This window comes from Maniola hyperantus, chromosome 4 (assembly GCF_902806685.2).
Source record: "Maniola hyperantus chromosome 4, iAphHyp1.2, whole genome shotgun sequence".
NCBI classification, from domain to species: Eukaryota; Metazoa; Arthropoda; class Insecta; order Lepidoptera; family Nymphalidae; genus Maniola; species Maniola hyperantus.
In genome coordinates, this window is record NC_048539.1 from 125,006 (window position 1) to 145,180 (window position 20,175).

The 20,175-nt window shown below is 40.7% G+C and overlaps 2 protein-coding genes across 8 annotated transcripts in view; both read left to right on the forward strand.

The window, feature by feature from the left end:
• The window catches only part of LOC117996942 (transcription factor BCFI-like), a 206,472-nt gene that overhangs the window by 87,114 nt on the left and 99,183 nt on the right, over window positions 1–20,175 (forward strand). The gene's annotated exons all lie outside the window — the stretch shown is intronic.
• LOC117981928 (transcription factor GATA-4-like) lies at window positions 3,580–19,449 on the forward strand. Of its 3 annotated transcripts, XM_069498103.1 has the most exons (8): window positions 3,580–4,616; window positions 7,971–8,706; window positions 14,064–14,604; window positions 14,684–14,862; window positions 14,944–15,075; window positions 16,973–17,099; window positions 18,058–18,171; window positions 19,293–19,431. In XM_069498103.1, exons 2-8 carry the CDS (start codon window positions 7,978–7,980, stop codon window positions 19,307–19,309), a joined length of 1,839 nt encoding a protein of 612 aa, XP_069354204.1. In that variant the 5' UTR covers window positions 3,580–4,616; window positions 7,971–7,977; the 3' UTR covers window positions 19,310–19,431. The 3 variants fall into 3 exon arrangements, with proteins under 3 accessions (XP_069354204.1, XP_069354203.1, XP_069354205.1); XM_069498102.1 differs by having other exon boundaries at window positions 18,058–19,449; XM_069498104.1 differs by lacking the exon at window positions 18,058–18,171.

A 20,175-nucleotide genomic window follows, 5' to 3' on the forward strand; every position in this document is an offset into this window, starting at 1 on the left:
TTCGAAACAATAAATAATTATTTTACAATTACAATAAAAACGGTCGATAAGTCGGTACGTACCTAATGCGCCGCGCCCGTTATCTTATCGGCTTACTTGAGACATCGATCATCGCTCTAATTACCGCTGATACCCAGTGCGGTGGACACCGGCCGGGCGCGCGTCCACTGCCGCACAGCCTGGCGATGCCGATATTATTCAGCTGACAATGAGATGTAGATATTTTCCGTGATATGAATACGGTAAAAAAACGTAACGGATACAGGGGTTTGGAATTTTATAATTTCTAAATCTCTGATCTGGTCTGGTGAGAGGCTTCGGCCGTTGCTAGTTACCACCCTACCGGCGCGCCAAGCAATTTAGCGTTCCGGTATGATACCGACAGCAACCAAAGCTGCCAAAACTGCCATACCCTTTCCAGGTCAGCTCGCATCCATTTTAGACTGCATCATCACTTACCACCAGGTGAGATTGCAGTCAAGGGCTACTTAACTTGTATCTAAATAAAATGAAAAATAAAATAATAACAATAGGGGCTGAGCGATGTTTGAAATGTGCACAGATCACTATCACTATCACTATCACTATCACTATCACTATCACTATCACTATCAGCAACTCAGTAGGTTATTGTCTCTGTGATATACTGATACCTATATACCTAGGTAGCGGCAATCAGCATAGCGTTGCTGATAGAAGTACTTGCTGATAGCTACTAATTGAATTATTTCGCGATTATCTTTGTTGATTAGCTGTCCACTGCCCACTGCATCAGATGCGGATGTCCGATGCTCGATAAGAGCCGACGTCATGCGTGATACGCGGCCGACAGCCACGGCCGAAGGTACCTGCTACCTGCTACCTGCACCTACGTCTGTAGGTACTCTTTAAATGAAATGAAACATGAACATGAATTTATTAGTATGAATATGGGAAGACAAGGTATACAAATGGAAGGATCATTAATTCAAGTGAACTCGTTTTAGACGTGTTTTAGGGTTCCGTACCTCAAAAGGAAAAACGGAACCCTTATAGGATCACTTTGTTGTCTGTCTGTCCGTCTGTCTGTCAAGAAACCTAGAGGGTACTTCCCGTTGACCTAGAATCATGAAATTTGGCAGGAAGGTAGGTCTTATCGCTGACATTTGGGGAAAAATCTGAAAACCATGAATTTAGAGTTAGATCACACAAAAAAAATTGAATTGTGTGTGTGTCATGAACTAATAATTAGTATTTTCAACTTTCGAAGTGAGTGACTAGGATATCAAGTGGGGTATCATATCGCACTAATAATACAATACTGTCGTAACTCAAAAAATGACTTTTTTCAGAATCGACGAAAAACTGATTATTCACTTCCTGTTATAGATAATAAAAAAGTAAATACTTTATAAGGTTTATAAATAAAATTAACGCAATTATCTTTTATCAATTATTTTAAAAATTACAAGTAGTAACTGTAATTCGCAATTTTTGAGTTAAGACTGTATTTCTGAAAAAAGAGTTTTCAGAAAGAGTAATTATTTTTAGTTGTATAGTTATTGTTGAAAATTTTTGAGTTACTACAAATAATAGGTGACTTTTTCCGTATGGTTTTGAGTAAAATTTTGTAGTTACAACAATTTTTAAATTTAGTTTTAAGTTTTATAGTTCCCTCCAACATAATAATTTTCACATTTAGGTTTGGAAATTCATAAATAAAACCAGATAATCAAGAAAAAACAATCAGATAATCAGTTTTTATTTATAAAAAGTAATAACCAAAATGTTATTTCACCAATTTGTGCCTATTTCAACAAAAAATAACAAAATATACCTTCCAAAACAATAAACAAAATTTGTCTTGAATACAAAAAAACAGAGCCAATCAAAATATTTATTGTTTTACTTAAATAATGAGCTATTTTTGTAACTGCACTGTAATTGTACGTATTCACCAAATTGGAGCTAGGCAAAACAAATAATAGTATACTTAATACACCAGTCTGTTACTAATAATTAGCATCAAAATGGCAGTAATATTTTTTATTTAAGTACTTAAAATAATTAACCAGTCAAATCTCGAAAGTATGATTCATAATAGGTCCTGGGAATCATATTTTTGTCGAGCAGTTCTTTCGTGTCTTTTTTATATTTTGATTTAATTGTTTATGCTGGTGTCAAAGCAACAGAAAATAATAACGTTTGGTTTCCAGCTCGTCATGTACTACGTACTAAAACATTTTAGTAATTTTTATCTTCGTAAGAAGTCTGGTAGAAAAAAGTACTTGGATGTTCCTTTTCAATGCAAAGCATCTTTGTACCTACTTTTTAAGATCTTTTTTTGTAACCTGTTATTTGTGTTTTTGTAGTGCAATAAAAAATATACATACAAACATCTTAATGTCTTGCCATTATACTTGGTTTCTATCCGTGTTCACATTAAAATTACTACCCTACTGTTCTTGAAGCGATTTAAGGTCAAAAAATTTATCATAAGTCATTTCACTGACTCTATAGGGTTGTCCTGTCTTTTAAGCGGTCTGAATTAAGGTATAATATTAGTGGGAGATAGATTGATCCAGATGAAAGGAAGCACTTTACTTGCTTTTCTATAACGCTGTCACCCTCGTTTTGAGAGTGACCACGAATCAGAAATTTATGAGTTATACTTTAACATTCATTTTTTGTACTGCGTAAGTGTAAGGAGATTAGCCTGTGTATTTTTTTCTATATGCAACTTCCATTTCAGTCCCAATTCTTCCAATTCAGTTTGAGACTTCCAATTTCAAAATAGCTTAATCGTTTTTCTTCTTCTGGTGATTGGTTGACGTTGTTTTTATCACCATATTATCAACAAGCAATCGCCCACAATGCATACTGATTCTACAAAAAAAACAAATATTAATTGAGTAAAACACCTTAAATATTGTATGTCACCTACAATGTAGTAACTCAAAATTATTAAAAAAAAACCGGTAAATGACAATATTCTCATTTTTACATTTATATGTTCGAATACGTCATTTTAAATGCTGTAATTAACAAATAAGTATTTGTTTAAATATTAACAAATTATCACAAAAAACAACCTATTTAAAATGTTTCAACAAAACAGTATTAAGTCTAAAATTACTTTCTAAACCAACAAGGACGTCGTAAGTGAAAATACTATTTTAAATTTCATTTCTGTGAATCGATAATAGTGTAATAACTAGAAATACACCTACAAACTAGAAATATCTATTTAGGTTTAAATCAGCTATAATGTATTAACTCGAATTAATAGTTAAACTTTTACATACCTGATTCAACAATATCGTTCCAATTAGAATTAAAGCGGTCTAAGCCGTAAAGTGTCACGTCCTTTTTCGTCGAATTTAGATGTAACTAAAGATGATGCAATATTGGTTAGGGTACCACGACAGTTGGTCAATCATGAACACTGACTCATGTCGCCATATCTTATTTGTTTCTTACACTATTCTAACGACGGTATTATTGGCGTGTAGGGAATTGAATTTTACGTTTGAATATGGTCTTATCTCAAATTTGACATATTTTGAGTTACGACAGTATTGTATCATCAGTGCGATATGAAAGGTCTTCACCTGTACATTCTAAAACAGATTTTTATTTATTTTGATGCATCATAGTTTTTGAGTTATCATGCAAAAAGTCGAAAAAATACGACTGAATTTTAAAAACCTACATCCACGCGAGACGAAGTCGAGGGTATCGACTAGTTGTCTAGCGAGTGACAGAAGTTGGCGACAAAAGTCTCTAAGTTAATTTTCTACAGGAACCAGGTTGGACTCATGGACAATCAACTGTCAGAAATGTTCCTCTAAGTATGTATGACTAACCAGATAAACCTAAGTGGGTGTAAACCTAAACCGAATGTAGCTGAGCACTGAACACTATAAACTATCAACACTAAAAGTTTTCTTAATTATTTTTTATTAAAATAACTCTTTACTCTAACTTACTTAGTTATTTTAATACAAAAAAATAGTTAGCCTCCGCATCGCCTCTGTTTGTCTAAAAGCGCTTTAAAAATGCTAAACTTATTTTAGTCAAGTCTCTCTTAGTGTCTTTTATTACTTTGTAGCATTGTGTGAAATCTTTTTTAAAACTTGCATTGTGTTTGAGATAGTTGTAACAGCCTCACTATAGAAATGGGCAACCAGAGCTCAGAGTCCAGAACTGTAGCCGGCTGCTCGTGTTGATTTTACATTGCTTCATATTGTGAAGTTCTAGGGCTTCCTTTTGTGTTTCAACGACCAACGTGCATAGGTACATGAGTCAATCTAGCACGCGAGTCGCTTTTCAGGTCGCCGCGGACGGCGGAGCCCTGTAGCCTGTAACCTGTAACCTGTAACGACGAACCAGCGCGCAGCGGCGCGAGGGCAGAAAATGGTGAAAAGCTACCAATACTAATATCTGTGCACGGGTCCGACCAATGGGCGCGCCGCCCCGCCCCGCCGCCCGCCCTCCCCCCGCCCGCCCGCTGATAACACTCGCCGTCGCGACTCCGCGGGTGATAGTGAGCGCGGCGCGATGCGCGGGACGGATATACGCTGAACTTTTCATACTTACGGAAAATTTGACCGGAATTACCTAAATATTATCTTACGGTGAGTTTCACTTTTCGCATTTACCTATCAAATGTTTTTAATTTAAGTTAAGATCAAAAACTTGTGATTTATGAAAAGTGTAAGTTAAATATATTTCCAGTATAAATGTAAGTTGACAGTCATGTCGTGATTCAGCCTTGGATTGCTGTGCTGGAGACGTACGTAGATTATCTATTTTGTTATAAAATCATTTGCACCTTCGGCAAATCCTCTATTTACCTAATTAAACATAGCAGATACTTATATTGTATCGAATACAAAAACGTGCAGTCGGTAGATACTCCTAAGTAGATAAGATATAAACATAAATAGTTCTTCCAATATTATACTTATTTTCAAACGGTTTTTGAGTAGGTAGTTAAGTTAATTAATCTTAAAATGAGATATAGTTACCTAGGTACCTAAGTAATGTGACACAGTTATCTTATTAATGCCAAAAATAAAATTGAAGTTGATAATCTGTAGTCTCTACCCAAGTACCTACTTACATTCAACAAAGCTTCAGGACTCGTGTCCTACGAATAGTAAGAAAATAGGCTACGAATAGTAAGACAATAGGCTACGAATAGTAAGACAATATTACGAATAGGTAGCGATGTTACCTACTCGTGTAAGTTGTAGGTAATATGTAAAGTTCTGAATGTGTTTTCGACATCTGTCAGTACTTCAAGTGTTATTTGGCCAAACGATATTATAAAAGTTCAATAAGTTGACGATGTAGAGCTATAATCTCAGTTGAATTGTGGATCTAGTAGGTACCTAATAATAATAATTTATTTTTTCAATATTTTAGAAAAATAGATATTTTAACAAAATATGATAACATCAAAAATTATAAAATAAAATAATGAAGATGAATTCAACTATTTTAAAATTTATTTTTATAAGAGATCTCCGCCATCACGCGACAACTCTATAAAGCTAGAGGTATTAAGTTTTGCTATACCGGAAGTAGGTAGGTATTAGAAGAAGCCTTTGCCGAGACGCGCACCTACATACATACCTACTGTTAACCATGCCAATATAATTATTAGATCTTAGTAGGTACTTACTTGTCAAATAACTAAGGTGTCTAACTATGTATTTAATAAGTATGTTTCGACCACCCACTTACAATGTCTGATACGAGAGCGTGGATTTGACCTGCAGGCTGCAGCTGCAGCGCCTGCAGGCTGCAGCTGCAGCACCGGCAGTTCGCTCCAGGAATTAATTGTATAATGGCCCTAAGTAATATTGTACCTATATTTATCAAATCTTTCTTGTTTTCGCCGCCGCGTTTTTAGCTGGTTCTTCTCGGTAGGAAAGGCACTCCGAACCAGTGGTCGATGCATTTAATGATTCAAAAGTATCTACTTGATTTTGATTTTGTAGTGTAGTCACAGGTAGCTATTATTGTAGTTCTTTTCATCTTTGTCGTCAACCACTGCTGGACATACACCTCTTGTAGAGACTCCCACACGCCACGGTCATGCGTCGCCTGACGGCGCGCGGCGGCTTCCTGAGACTCGTCTCTGCTAACTTGACGTTACTAACGGTGCGAGCTAAGGTTGCCCTTAGGTTGCCAGGGTTTAGATTGGGGATGTTCTTATATCCATAACCTACTTCTAACCACTCTATTTAGTTAAATAGTGATCAGTTGCAATATTTCTATTTAGTTCGTTGACTCGCACACCCGGCGAGCTCTGCGCTCAACAAATATTATATTAATACGCCCTTATCAAAGATGTAGGGCCCGAGCGTTATCTCTGCGTGTGTGTTTGTGTGTTTGCTCCGAGCTCCACGCCGGCCATAAACCTGCGCGAGCCGGAAACCTCCCCGCCATCCTGAACTGCACCTTGACGCCATACAACTAAGTTTCAATTTAATACAAAGTCAATTTATCGCGGCTTAGGAATTAGGTTCCACCGCGTCACCTTATTGCAACTAGGAAAGGTCTCAAATTGTATAAATATAATATCTACACATGTTTGCTGAAGCTCCATATTTGTATGTCTACTTACCTACAACATCACACACAGACCTGTGGGTTTGGCCATAGTCCATCACGCTGACCAAGTGCGAATAGGCAGATTTCACACACCTTTAAATGAATGAAAGAAATGAAATGAAAATCTTTTTTAAGTGAAAATACTTTTATTCAACTAAACTTTCACAAGTACTTTTGAATCGTCGGATGCATCTATGGTTCGGAATGCCTTTCCTACCGAGAAGAAGCAGCAACAACCAACCAACATGATGGAGAACTGTCAGGCATGCAGGGTTCCTCGCGATGTTTTCCTTCACCAAAGCAAGTGAAACGCACACGCCTAATTCTGAAAAGTGACAAGTGCGCGCCCGGGTAGCTTCTGGTACACTCGGGTAGCTTCTGGTACACTCGGGTAGCTTCTGGTACACTCGGGTAGCTTCTGGTACACTCGGGTAGCTTCTGGTACACTCGGGTAGCTTCTGGTACACTCGGGTAGCTTCTGGTACACTCGGGTAGCTTCTGGTACACTCGGGTAGCTTCTGGTACACTCGGGTAGCTTCTGGTACACTCGGGTAGCTTCTGGTACACTCGGGTAGCTTCTGGTACACTCGGGTAGCTTCTGGTACACTCGGGTAGCTTCTGGTACACTCGGGTAGCTTCTGGTACACTCAGGTAGCTTCTGGTACACTCGGGTAGCTTCTGGTACACTTCTTCTTTTTAGTAGGTACTTATTACGTTACGTCGTAATTTTGTTTGTAGAAAATTATCCTTTAAAAATATAGGAATCGAAAAGAGCACAATGTCCACCGCGCTGGGCCGGCGCCGGCGCCGCGCAGACGTGTGTGTGTACCCGCGGCGCGCGGCTCTTCCGGGTCAAAGCCTTTGTTGTTTGCCTCCACTCTAGTTCAGGAAATTGACGTTTGTTGACTCTCCGACCGACGCTCCGGAGTCCGGTGTACACAGGCCTGTTCCGACTCTAGACACATCGTACCTACCTATCTTATGTTATAACTTATAACCGATATATTATGACGGATCGCTAAGTTATTCCTATTTTAATGGCGCTTGATTAAAATTATAGCTGATAGAAAACAATGACGAACTCTGAAATTGGCATGGCTACATTGCATGCCTACCTATCAAATCTTTGAAAAGTGCAACCGCCGACTTTCTTGCTGGGTCTTCTCGGTAGGAAAGGCATTCCGAACGCATTTAACGATTCAAAACTTGTAAGAGTTTAATTCAATAACAGATATTTTTCTTTATTCATTTATTTATTTACAATACTACATATTTTTTTTTACTCGGCAGACATTTACTCAAACTGCGTTGCGGGAAACAGTAGGTACCTAATCGTTATTTTGTTTCTATACAAGTATTTGTTCCAGGCTCAAAATGGAGAATGTGAACAATATGATCGAAAGAGCCCACGAGCAGCGCGAGGGAGACAACGACGAAGCCTTACAGCTCGTCAAGCACGAGGAGCGAGCGGGCATCGTCGGCGAGGCCGGTGCCGGCGGCAGCGGCGACGCGTCCACCGCGCTGGCGGAGACGGGCGTCGAGCAGCACTCGGTCATCACGTCGCGGAGGGCCGTGCGGACCATCACCACGGCGGGCCACATCACCGACGGCTCGGAGCTGCACGACGACGGCGTCAAGGACGAGCCCCCGGAGCACGCGGCGCTGGAGCACGACCAGATGCAGTGCGACAGCGGGCGCGCCGTCGCCGCGCACTACGAGGAGGAGCGGATGCGGCTGGCGGAGGCGGAGACGGCGCGCTACCTGTCGTTCAAGCAGGAGCCCTATCGCGCGCTGCAGTCCCCGGCGCCGGACAAGCGCGCGCAGGCGCAGTACGCGCGACTGCCGCCGCCGCGCACGACGTACGGGCGCGGCCTGGCGCTGCGCTACGGCGCGCCGCACCACGTGCTCGTGGCGCAGGAGGGCGAGGCGGAGGACGCGTTCCTGCAGAAGGACAAGGAGCAGCTGCAGCAGTACGGCGAGGCGGCGCAGGACGCGCGCCAGTACGCCGCCGCGCTCGCCGACCACGCGCCCGCCTCCGCGCTCGAGATGATCCAGACCACCGCGCTGAGCAACCAGCAGGCGGTGGGCGTGGCCTACCAGCAGGTACGTGTCTGCCCGCTGCCGTCCAACTATATCTCGTGCGATCATTACTTTAAGCTGATCTGTTCCTTGTAAATTTAATTTTGAGCAATGGCTTAGTTTGAATAGAGCTCTCATTGATATTGGGTCGTCGACATTGTCTTGTGCTACGCTTATCAGCGATCAGTTCAAAAAGAGTCCTTATTACTTAGATTTGGCAACGATAGAGAGTGGGCCGTGAAAAAAGATATATTTGTAAAGAAAATACGTTCCTATTTTCTTAGTCATTCAGGACTGTCATTTGTCAGCGAGTTGTATTATTAATCTGTGTTTTGAAGGGACGAGGATTTTTGACAAGATGGGAGGTTAGAATTTTGGATAACGTGAAAAGATTAAATAATAAAAGGAATCAAAATTTATTAATAACGATAACAGCTTAACTAATTAAAGTATAAACTTTAATGTCGTTTCTTGTATTTCAGGTGTGTGTTATTGTGATGTTAAGTATAAGTGTGTAGAAAACTATAAAAAGTAACAAAATATATCTTGTATTTCAGAGCAACACATTATTGTTTTAATAAGCTGATCCAAATTACTTTATAAAACGACATTTTTGTTTGTAAAAGTCAATTGGAAATGGAGAAACTACGTTTTGAATTTACACTATTGCCTGGAAGTGATGGCAAATCAAACATTACTTGTATAACCTCAATAGCTACGAGTGATAATAAAGTGTATGCAATACCGGAAGAGTTACAGTCAGCCAGTCTTCATAAGGAAATTGTTAAAACACCCGCGTATATCAAAGTAAAAAATAGTATAAAAAAAAGGTACCAGGTAAGAAGAATATGGATAACAATGACAAAAGAACTCGAAAAGACCTATATGGATGAGGATGGTAATTTACAATTTGGGGATCAATTTCTAGAGGAAATTAACCAAGAAAAGCTTGCTACTCAGAAAACAGAAACAGGTACATTAGAAAAATTGTTGGAAAAGCTAGTAGACAGTTCGCAGGAGAGTAAAAGCCTTAAACATATAGCAGAAAAGTTTGTGATTGATAAATTCACAAGCAAACATTCCAATGCGAACCAATGGATGGAATTATTCGAAAAAGAATGCATGCGGTTCGATGTAACAACGGATGAAAAAAAAATTGAAATACTCAGGTTGTTTTTGGATAAAAGCTGCGTAGATTGGTATAGCTCGATGATCATAAAATTTTCCATGAACTCTGAATGGTTGACGTGGAAAAATAAATTCTGTGAGACATTCGCAAACAAAGGATGGAACCCAGTCACGTATGCATTACTATTTAAATATAAAGAAGGTTCATTATTGGATTACGCTATGAGGAAAGAAAAACTTTTACTGGAAATGAGAAGAACAATCGACACAGGTACTTTGGTGGATCTTATTGCAGCTGGTTTACCAGAATTTATTCTTAATAAAATTGATAGAGAAGCGTTGCGAGACACAGTGGATCTGTTCAATGAAGTGAGCAAGTATGAACATATGATAAATAAAAGAGTTTTTTTGAATAAGAAAAGATATGGAAATTCTAGAATTAATGCTAAAAATGAAGATAAATACCCATGTAAGATTTGTGAACAGTTAAATAAAGGCACTCGGTACCACGCTGAAACTACATGTTGGTTTAGAAACAAAGAAGATGATAAGTTAAAGAAAAATGTAATCAAACATGTAAATAATTCAGTGATCGAAGCTGAGTTAAACGAAACTGATCAAAAAAACGAATAGTAACACCATTAATAAATGTCAAACTACTAATAAATAATAAATTACAAATTTATGGAGTTTATGATTCGGGTTCAAATGTTTCTTTGATTAATTCAAAATTGCTGAAGCTTAAAGGAAAAGGAAACGATTTGAATAAAGCTAATTTAGTAACAATTAATGGTGTTAAAAAGACAACTGGTTTGACAAATTTGAAAATAAAAATTTTTGAATTAGAAGAAAATGTTGATGTATACATAATCGATGAACAAAACTTTAATTATGATTTTTTGATTGGATTAGACTTAATAAAAATGTTTAAACTTATTCAAAATGAAGACTTAACAATAACACAGAAACAATGTTTGTGTATTGAAACAAAGAAAACGGAAGGAGTTTTAAAAAATATACAAACAGACATTAGATTGGAAAAGATACGAGACAATAACAACATTACAGGAGAATACAAAATAAATTTCAATGAACATGTTAAAGAAGAAGATTTTGAATTAAAGATAGACCACTTAAATCAGTATCAACGAAACGAAATAGATACACTGATTTGCAAATATAAATCAGTTTTTGCAAAAGATAAGTATGATGTTGGTACTGTTAATGGATATGAAGCGAGAATAGACTTATTGGTAGACAAATATTGTAGTAAGAGGCCCTATAGATGCACTGTAGAAGATAAAAAAGAAATAGAGAACCAAATAGCAAAATTACTGGATAATAAACTTATAGAAGAATCGTACAGTCCATTTGCGGCACCTGTTACATTGGCATTTAAAAAAGAGGAGAACAGAAAATCCAGACTATGTATAGACTTCAGAGACTTGAACAAGATAGTAGTGCCTCAGGCTCAACCATTTCCGATAATTGAAGACCTAGTAGTAAAAACTAGAAATTGCAAATTTTTTTCAACATTAGATATAAACTCAGCATTTTGGTCCATCCCTTTACGAATCGAAGATAGAAAAAAGACGGGATTCGTAACACAAGATGGCCACTTTCAGTGGACATGCCTACCATTCGGGCTGAAAACATCGCCAGCAATTTTTCAGAGAATATTAAGTAACATATTGAGAAAATATAAACTTACGGATTTCACAGTTAATTTTATTGATGATATACTCATTTATTCCGAAACATTCGATGAACACATTAATCATTTAACAATGTTGTTAGAGGCGATTAAAACAGAAGGTTTCAGGTTAAAATTTACCAAATGCACATTTGCGTCGAACTCTGTCAAATATCTGGGCCACATAATACAGAATAATTCTGTAAAACCATTAAAAGATAATCTGATTTCTATAAAAGATTTCCCAGTTCCACGAACACAAAAGAATGTAAGACAATTTCTGGGCAAAATAAACTTTTACCATGAGTATATACAAAATAGGGCAATAATACTCGAACCATTGCATAATTTACTCAGGAAAAATCAAAAATTCGTTTGGTCAGACAAATGCCAAAAAGCATTTGAAATGATAAAAAGCTTGCTTTGCTCACAACCAGTTCTAGAAATATTTGACCAACATTTGCCAATCAACATCTACACTGATGCTTCTATAGAAGGTATTGGAGCAATTTTAAAGCAAATTCAGCCTGATGGAAAGGAAAAACCAGTTGCATACTTTTCAAAAAAACTAAATGAAGCCCAGAAGAAAAAGAAGGCAATATACTTAGAATGTTTAGCTATCAAAGAAGCGCTGAGATACTGGCAGTACTGGCTAATAGGTAAATCATTTACAGTTTATTCAGATCACAAACCACTAGAAAACATGAATCTGAAATCAAGAACTGATGAAGAGCTGGGTGATTTAATGTATTATGTTTCCCAATACGATTTTAAAATTAAATACGCTCCAGGAAAACAAAACTTGGAAGCAGACTGCCTTAGCAGGAATCCAGTATTAGAGTCTGAAGAAAATACAGATGAACAATTAAAAGTTGTTAACTTAGTTAAACTTGAAGATATTTTAAAAGATCAGAAACACAATGAAGAAATACAAAACCAAAAAAGCAAACTAATTGAAAAGAACATGGTATACTTAAAAAAGATCAAGAAAAAAGAAAAAATAATTCTATCAGAACAATTCAGCATTAAACTATTGGAAAATATACATAAAAATCTATGCCATATTGGAATTGGACAAATGCAAAAAACAATTAGTCCACACTATGCTGCCAAAAATCTGATGAAAAACATCAAAAAAGTTTGTAGTAATTGTGAAATTTGTATTAAAAATAAATCAAGAGGACACGATAAATTTGGACTTATGTCTCATCTGGGCCCAGCCAAAAAGCCTTTTGAAATAATCTCAATAGACACAATTGGTGGCTTTGGAGGCTCAAGATCAACAAAGAAATATCTTCATCTCTTAGTAGATCATTTTACAAGATATGCATTTATTCTAACATCGAAGACGCAAACGGCAGACGATTTTGTAAAACTAGTCATGAACATTTCAGACGTGGAGGATATTGGCATGCTTCTCACCGACCAGTACCCAGGAATTAATTCGAAAGAATTCAAGAAATTCTTAAATGACAAGAGAATCCCAATGGTCTTCACTGCAGTAAATGCCCCATTCTCAAATGGCTTAAATGAAAGGCTCAATCAAACACTAGTGAACAAAATCAGATGTAAAATAAATGAAAAAGGGAAAAAGAGAGCATGGACAACAATAGCCCAAGAATGTGTAAATATATATAACAACACTACACATTCAGTCACTGGCTTTTCACCAAGATATCTTTTATATGGAACAGATGTCAATATTTTACCAAACGAATTAAAGCAAGAGATATCCGATAGTGATTGGATAGAGGACAGAAAAACAGCACTAAAAAACACAATAAAGTCACACAACTACAACAAAACACTATTTGATAAAAATCGAAAACACCATGAATTTAATGTGGGAGACATGGTTTATGTGGAAAATGGAAACAAGCTAAACAGGAAGAAATTAGATGAATTAAAAATTGGACCTTATGAAATAATACAAAAATTATCAAACTCAATTTACAAAATTGATACAGGGCACAGAAAAACTGAATCAAACCTTTTTCATATTACAAAACTAATACCAGTCCCTACGTTAGAGGTTTAAGGTACTGCTGGATTTGAGAGAAAATTTGAAATTTTCTCCTCCGGGAGGGGAGATGTAAAGAAAATACGTTCCTATTTTCTTAGTCATTCAGGACTGTCATTTGTCAGCGAGTTGTATTATTAATCTGTGTTTTGAAGGGACGAGGATTTTTGACAAGATGGGAGGTTAGAATTTTGGATAACGTGAAAAGATTAAATAATAAAAGGAATCAAAATTTATTAATAACGATAACAGCTTAACTAATTAAAGTATAAACTTTAATGTCGTTTCTTGTATTTCAGGTGTGTGTTATTGTGATGTTAAGTATAAGTGTGTAGAAAACTATAAAAAGTAACAAAATATATCTTGTATTTCAGAGCAACACATTATTGTTTTAATAAGCTGATCCAAATTACTTTATATATTTTAAGTGCAAAAAATACTTATAACTCAAAAAAAGAATTGAAATCCCAGTCAAGTTTACTGTCAAGAAGAGACCGATTCATCACCTAAGTAAAACATAACGTGGTTCGGCGTGCGCAGGTGAAGTACGAGTCGCGCGGCGCGGGCGCGGGCGCGGCGGAGGGCGAGGCGCGGCCCACGACGTACGCCAGCCTGCAGCCCGTGACGTCGGTGGGCGGCGGCTACGCGTACGCCGGCCAGAGCCCGCAGTACGCGGCGGCCGGCTACGGCGCCTACGGCAAGGAGCAGCTGCTCACGCTGTACGGCGCGCAGCGCGGCGACGACTCGCCGCCCGGCCAGCTGCTGTACCGCAGCGACCCCACGCTGTCGTCGTCGTCGCTCAACGCGCGCGCCGCGCACGTGGTGTACGGCTCCGTGGCGCCGCCGGCGCAGGCGTACGACGCGCCGCCCAGCCCCGGCGCGCAGCAGGTGACGCTGTACACGCACGGCAACGCGGTGCAGTACAAGGTGGGCGCGGGCGGCGAGCACTACCTGGCGGCGGGCGGCGGCGTGGAGTACGTGCCCGTGTCGGGCTACGAGGGCGGCCTGCTGGTGGAGAGCTACCCCGCGCAGGCGTGGCCCGCGCACAACCTGCTGCCCATCGACGACTCCTTCGACCCCAGTCAGTATCCCCTGCAGTACTTGTGAATCTGAGCTTACACCTTCCCTTGCCATTGACACGTGTCCCCTGTACCTAGCAGACCTGGCGGGCATGGGCGAGGTGAAGGAGTGCGTGAACTGCGCGGCGGCCGCCACCCCGCTGTGGCGGCGCGACGGCACGGGCCACTACCTGTGCAACGCGTGCGGCCTCTACACGCGCATCAACGGCGTCAACCGCCCGCCGCTCAAGGGGCAGAAGGCCAAGCCGCAGCAAGCACTGGTGAGACTGTGTTGTGATGTTGACTGTGACCAACACGTCCAACACGTCCAAACAGAAACGCTAACGGTTGTTTCCCCACAGCCCACGAACGGCAACCGGCGCGTGGGCGTGACGTGCGCCAACTGCCGCACCTCCAACACCACGCTGTGGCGTCGCAACAACAACGGCGAGCCCGTCTGCAACGCGTGCGGCCTCTACTACAAGCTGCACAACGTGAGTATACAGCGCAGCGTCAACACGATGCCCTGCCGCGAGCAGCAACTACATTGGCGAACTGATCCATACTAGGCAAAATAATTTGTTGTGCCGACTTCTGCCGGGCAGTTTAATCCCCGTCCCACCCCGTTTGGTGTTGTATATCCGACAAGCTACCGTGTCTGACGCCCTCACATCGTCCTTGCGTCAACTGATGCCTGGTGTTGGGATGATGTTGCTCGTAATCGCACGAGCTCGCGCGTGAACAAGCATTTATATTATTAGGTCTAGTTTAAATGTTTGCGCGTGAAGCGGAGCAGCACGTAGTCCGTGCGAGCTAACATGGTGTTCACGAGATGACGGACTTACTCCTTCACATCATCAAGACACACGTCCTGGTATTTCTCGTATATTGAAGTTTTCGTGACCTGGCTCTTACAACGCTGTTTACGTCCAATGTGGGATGCTAAAGTTGAACTAAGTAAATCGTGCGGAGTCGTGACAGATACGCGGCGGTATCGCGCGACAGCGATAGCGCGGGTTACGCGCGATTAGCCGCGCGGCGAGCGGCGCGGCGAGAGGCGCGGCGAGCGGCGCGGCGAGCGGCGCGGCGTGTAATCGCCGCAGCAGTTATCAGGGAACTCCTCGGCAAACATTGGCCCCGTGTGGAAATCAAAACACAGGGTCTCATCTAATCTGGCGAGATAAACGCGGGGCGAGCGACTGATAGAGAATTATCATCGTGGCCACGAATATTCATAATGAGATAAATAATCTTTTATCAATTATCTCCACGCGGCCAGATACGCTTGTTTAAAGGATGATAGGAGTGCGGCGGGAGATTACGAGGAGTTCCCCGCCGCCGGGGGAAGGAGTCACTCGTGCCGCTCAACTGCGGGCCAAGCGTCGGGCCTCGGCGGGGTTTGGAACCCATTACGTAAAGTTCACCGTATAGATTAGGCACCTGTGTGTGTGAGAAGTGAGTTTCAACAATAAAAGTGCAAATGTTTATATTTCGCTCCGTATTCGCGACGTATTGCACCGATGTTACCAGCCGCTCGTAGCCTGCAGCGGCCATCTTGTTCCGAAGGCCATACCTACTAATTACTTGTTGAAACGTGCGATTTAAAACAATTAAGCTGTGATGCTAGCACAGTGGATGCGACAGTAAAAGTGCGCAGGTCCGCGTCAGTGTCAACAAAGTGTTTTATTAATATATCGTCGCGATAAAAGATAACATGGCGCTCTTCACGCTTACAACTCAACGCTTAGTTGACTCTGTCTGAAGGTCCGTCTCCGCTGAGGAGCTGCCTATTGTTTTGTGTAGGGCGGTATGTAGTCGGAGCAGAAATCAATCGATGTTATAACCATGAAGCTACGTTTAAGAAAGCTGAGCCGTTACAAAGCAGAGTAAAATGCTAACATGTGAAAGTTTCTTACGGACTCGGTACCTAGTCGGTTGGTTTGGTCGAAGTTAAAAACTTTCTAAGTCCTCAAATAAAAATTAGTTTACCTTACAATTATTAATGATGTTTTTTAATAAGTTGCGTGGAAGTAAGCAGTGGCAGCTGAGCTTTCCAATAAGATGTTGTGATGCACTGTGACATATTGTAATTTTTTGAGATTTTAAACGAGCAACTGCAATTCTAGCCAGCTCTGCTCAGTATAAGCTTCATTTCGAACCGGTCGGTGATAGGCTCACAGACGTAGTGTGAGAGACACTAGGTGTCCTACACCTACCCGGCTGAGCTCGCTTTCTTGTCGCTCTGTTTGTTTGTCTGTTCTATACAAATCTTGCAATAGATTTTGAATAATTACATTGACTCAGGAAGAAATAAATACATTATTACATTGTTACATCTTCATTGGTTAGCTCAGATCGGAAGTACAGCGAGTGTATTATGTTGGCGCGCAGGTGAACCGGCCGCTGAGTATGAAGAAGGACGGCATCCAGACACGCAAGCGCAAGCCCAAGAGCATGGGCGGCGGCGGCGGGGCGGGCGGGGCGGGCGGCGCGGGCGCGCGGGCGGGCGCGCTGGCCGGTACGTGGCTGTAGCTTGTGCCGTGCTGTGTGTGTGAGGTGCGCTCGCTACACCGACCATATCCTACTTTCTACTTCACTTTTGTACGTATTTCATTGTTCCAATTGAAGACTATAAATTATACACTATAAGTAATGCGTAAATTTTGAAAAAGGACTCGCCATATTTTTCCTTTTCTATTTGCATTTTTTTTTCATATAAGTATATCTAGCAGATTTGCAGCAGCTTTTGACATGATAGTTGACATAGATAGAGCAATCTATCTGTCAACTATGATGTCAAAAGTACCATTCAGTTGAACCCATAGGTTGAACCATGGTTGAACCCTCGTTGAACCGTACGTTTGACGTGACAGTTGATACGTCACCATTCACAAAGGCAATAGCAAGTCGTTTCTCATTCACGCATCATAGTAAGATTTTGTGCTTTATCTACGAATAAATCCCAGTTTGTATGGTATCGATATATACATGTATATACCTAGATATTTATAACGATGTATCAGGTGTTCAGTAAATAGAAATGCAGCAAATAGTGAAATAGAAAGTAAATAGTACTAGGCATATACCTAGCCTCGACGCGACGATGCGCGGCGCGGACCTAGGTACCTACTTTGTGTAGGTATATCTACCTAGTAGACGCAGGAATATTCTATATATAACACTACATACATATATAGGGAAAAGTCCCGACGGTCAACGTGATATACCTACTTCTCATCGTCAACCCATCGCTAGCTCACTACTGAGCACGGTACTCCTCTCAGAAAGAGAAGAATTTAGAACATCGTGAGGAAACCTGCATGCCTGAGAGTTCTGCATGATGTTTTCAAAGGTGTGTGCGAAGTCTGCACTGAGCCAGTGTGGCGGACAGGCGCGGTCAGTAGTGGGTCGACAATGGGTTGATGATGACGAGTGCCGCTCGCTCGCGGCGAGGTATTGACGTGATGTGTGCGCAGTGGAGGCACACAAGGTGCTGCCTCCGCTGTACTCGGCGGTGGAGGGCGCGGCGCCGCTGCTGCTGCTGCCGGCCGCGCGCGCGCACGCCGGCGCCACGTCCGCGCCCGACCCACGTGAGTATACCTACCTAACCACCTCTACCTGCTGACTATCTGCCACCTACCTCACTAATTTTAATTTAATTTAATTTAAAATTATCTTTATTGCTATGACAAAAAATAAAAAATGCAGGATATGCTTAAAAATAAATTATATGCCTAAGTATATAGATTTCCCGTAACTATGTGCCTGCCTCTCAACAACGTCTGTACCTTAACCGGTTCCTTCCACGTTGGTAAACCAGTTTTCGTAACCAGCTGCGAAATAAGATGATTAATTAATCTTATTTCGTATGGCTTGTTACGAAATAAGCTGAATTATTAATTTTATTTCGTAGCTGATTACGAAATAAAATGAATTATTAATCTTATTTCGTGGCTGGTTACGAAAACTTGGTTACGAATATGGACTTAACCCCTTAACCTATCAACCACTAACACTATATCAAACAGTAGGTACTTGTCTAGTGGGTGTACAGCTCTGCAGTGTGAGAGTGCCTACTTCTCTGTTCTACTTCGGAGTTGTTCGCGGGTTGTGTAGTGTAGTGTGTAGTGTGTAGTGTGTAGTGTGTAACGAGGCCTCAACTTGTAGCAATCTCAGTGTTTGCACATCTCGTTATCGCGCACACACCATACGTAGTGTGCCGAGTGTGTGTGCTCTGCAGTTAGAGCTATAACCTAAAACTCCGTGTACGAACTAAGTACGAATAACAGTTAGCCATGGTACTTAGCGTAACGAGCGATTCTTCTTCTTTGTATAAAGTCGGGTGAGCATAATAAAAGAAACTAGAAATCAAAGCGTGAAGCGTGACTCACGACGTATAGCAAAAAAATATTTTTTACTTTGTAGGTAGGTATTAGTTTTGGAAGTCAGTTTTTGAATAATTTTTTGGACAGTGTAATGTATGAAATCGATGCGTAGAAGTCGAATAGGAGTGTAGATTTATCCTTCTAAAATTAATCCACTTCTTCTTTCTTGTCATCATTAAATAAAAGAGTACCTACTTTTGTTGATAACTTCACCACAGTACCTATCTAAATGTAAATACCTTCGGTAAAGTACACCGATTACTGTCATGGCGTGGTCGCATGTGTTAGGCTTGTATAGCAGTGTACCAACAGAGCGTATGTTGCAGGATACCAGCAGCGTTAGCCGCGCGGCAGTGCGGCAGTGCGGCTAGCGGCGAGCCGCGCGGCAGTGCGGCTAGCGGCGAGCCGCGCCATCCCACTTCTGAACTGAAAGTATGCAATATTTGCAAACAGGAACTATTAGTTGTAAGAAAACAGGTTGTTATGCAGGGTTCTGATTGTTTACGACGCGTGAAATACAAACTGTGTTTGGGTGAATGTGACGATAACCAAGTGTGTGACATGTGAAACAATAAAATAAAATATGTAAGCACATAAAATATAAAGTATCATAAAATATTTACAATAAGATTAAGAGACTCTGAATTAGAGAATAAGGGCAGTTACGCACTCATCCGATCCGAGTCCGTGAAAATACGTTCCGAAAGTAGTCATAGAACTATTTGTATGGTAGCTTACCTACGAAATAGATCCGACTTCCGTCATCCGTGAGAATACTTACCTCGGATGTGTTTCGGATTCAAATCGGACATAGGCACATAATGATTGTGACGTAGATACAAATCTCTTTATTGCGAATCTGGGTAAACAGTGGAGATGTTACAAAAACAAAAAGGTACAGCCAAATTCTGCCTCTTGCATGCAGATGTGTCACACTCACAGATGGATCAGAGATCGGATGAGTGCGTTACCACTCTTAGGTGTTAACTACAGTGTCGTTTTTACATCATAATTATATTAGGAAGAGCTCGTAGAACTTCCGGGACGTAAATATTTAAGCTTTCCGGCGCGCAATTTTAATATGGAACATTGTACTTACATACTTTATTATTTAAATTGTGAAAATCATTTTTATTGGGGCCATTAATTGTAAGCGTTACCTACGATTGACTAAACAAATCGCATCATATCTTCTTAAACCCTACCTCA

Bases quoted from the DNA above. Each gene is read 5' to 3' on its own strand.
- LOC117981928 (XM_069498102.1), top strand. From the start codon at position 7,978: ATGGAGAATGTGAACAATATGATCGAAAGAGCCCACGAGCAGCGCGAG. The intron at 15,076-16,972 runs GTGAGTATACAG...GTTGGCGCGCAG, and splicing joins TCTACTACAAGCTGCACAAC to GTGAACCGGCCGCTGAGTAT. The intron at 17,100-18,057 runs GTACGTGGCTGT...ATGTGTGCGCAG, and splicing joins GCGGGCGGGCGCGCTGGCCG to TGGAGGCACACAAGGTGCTG.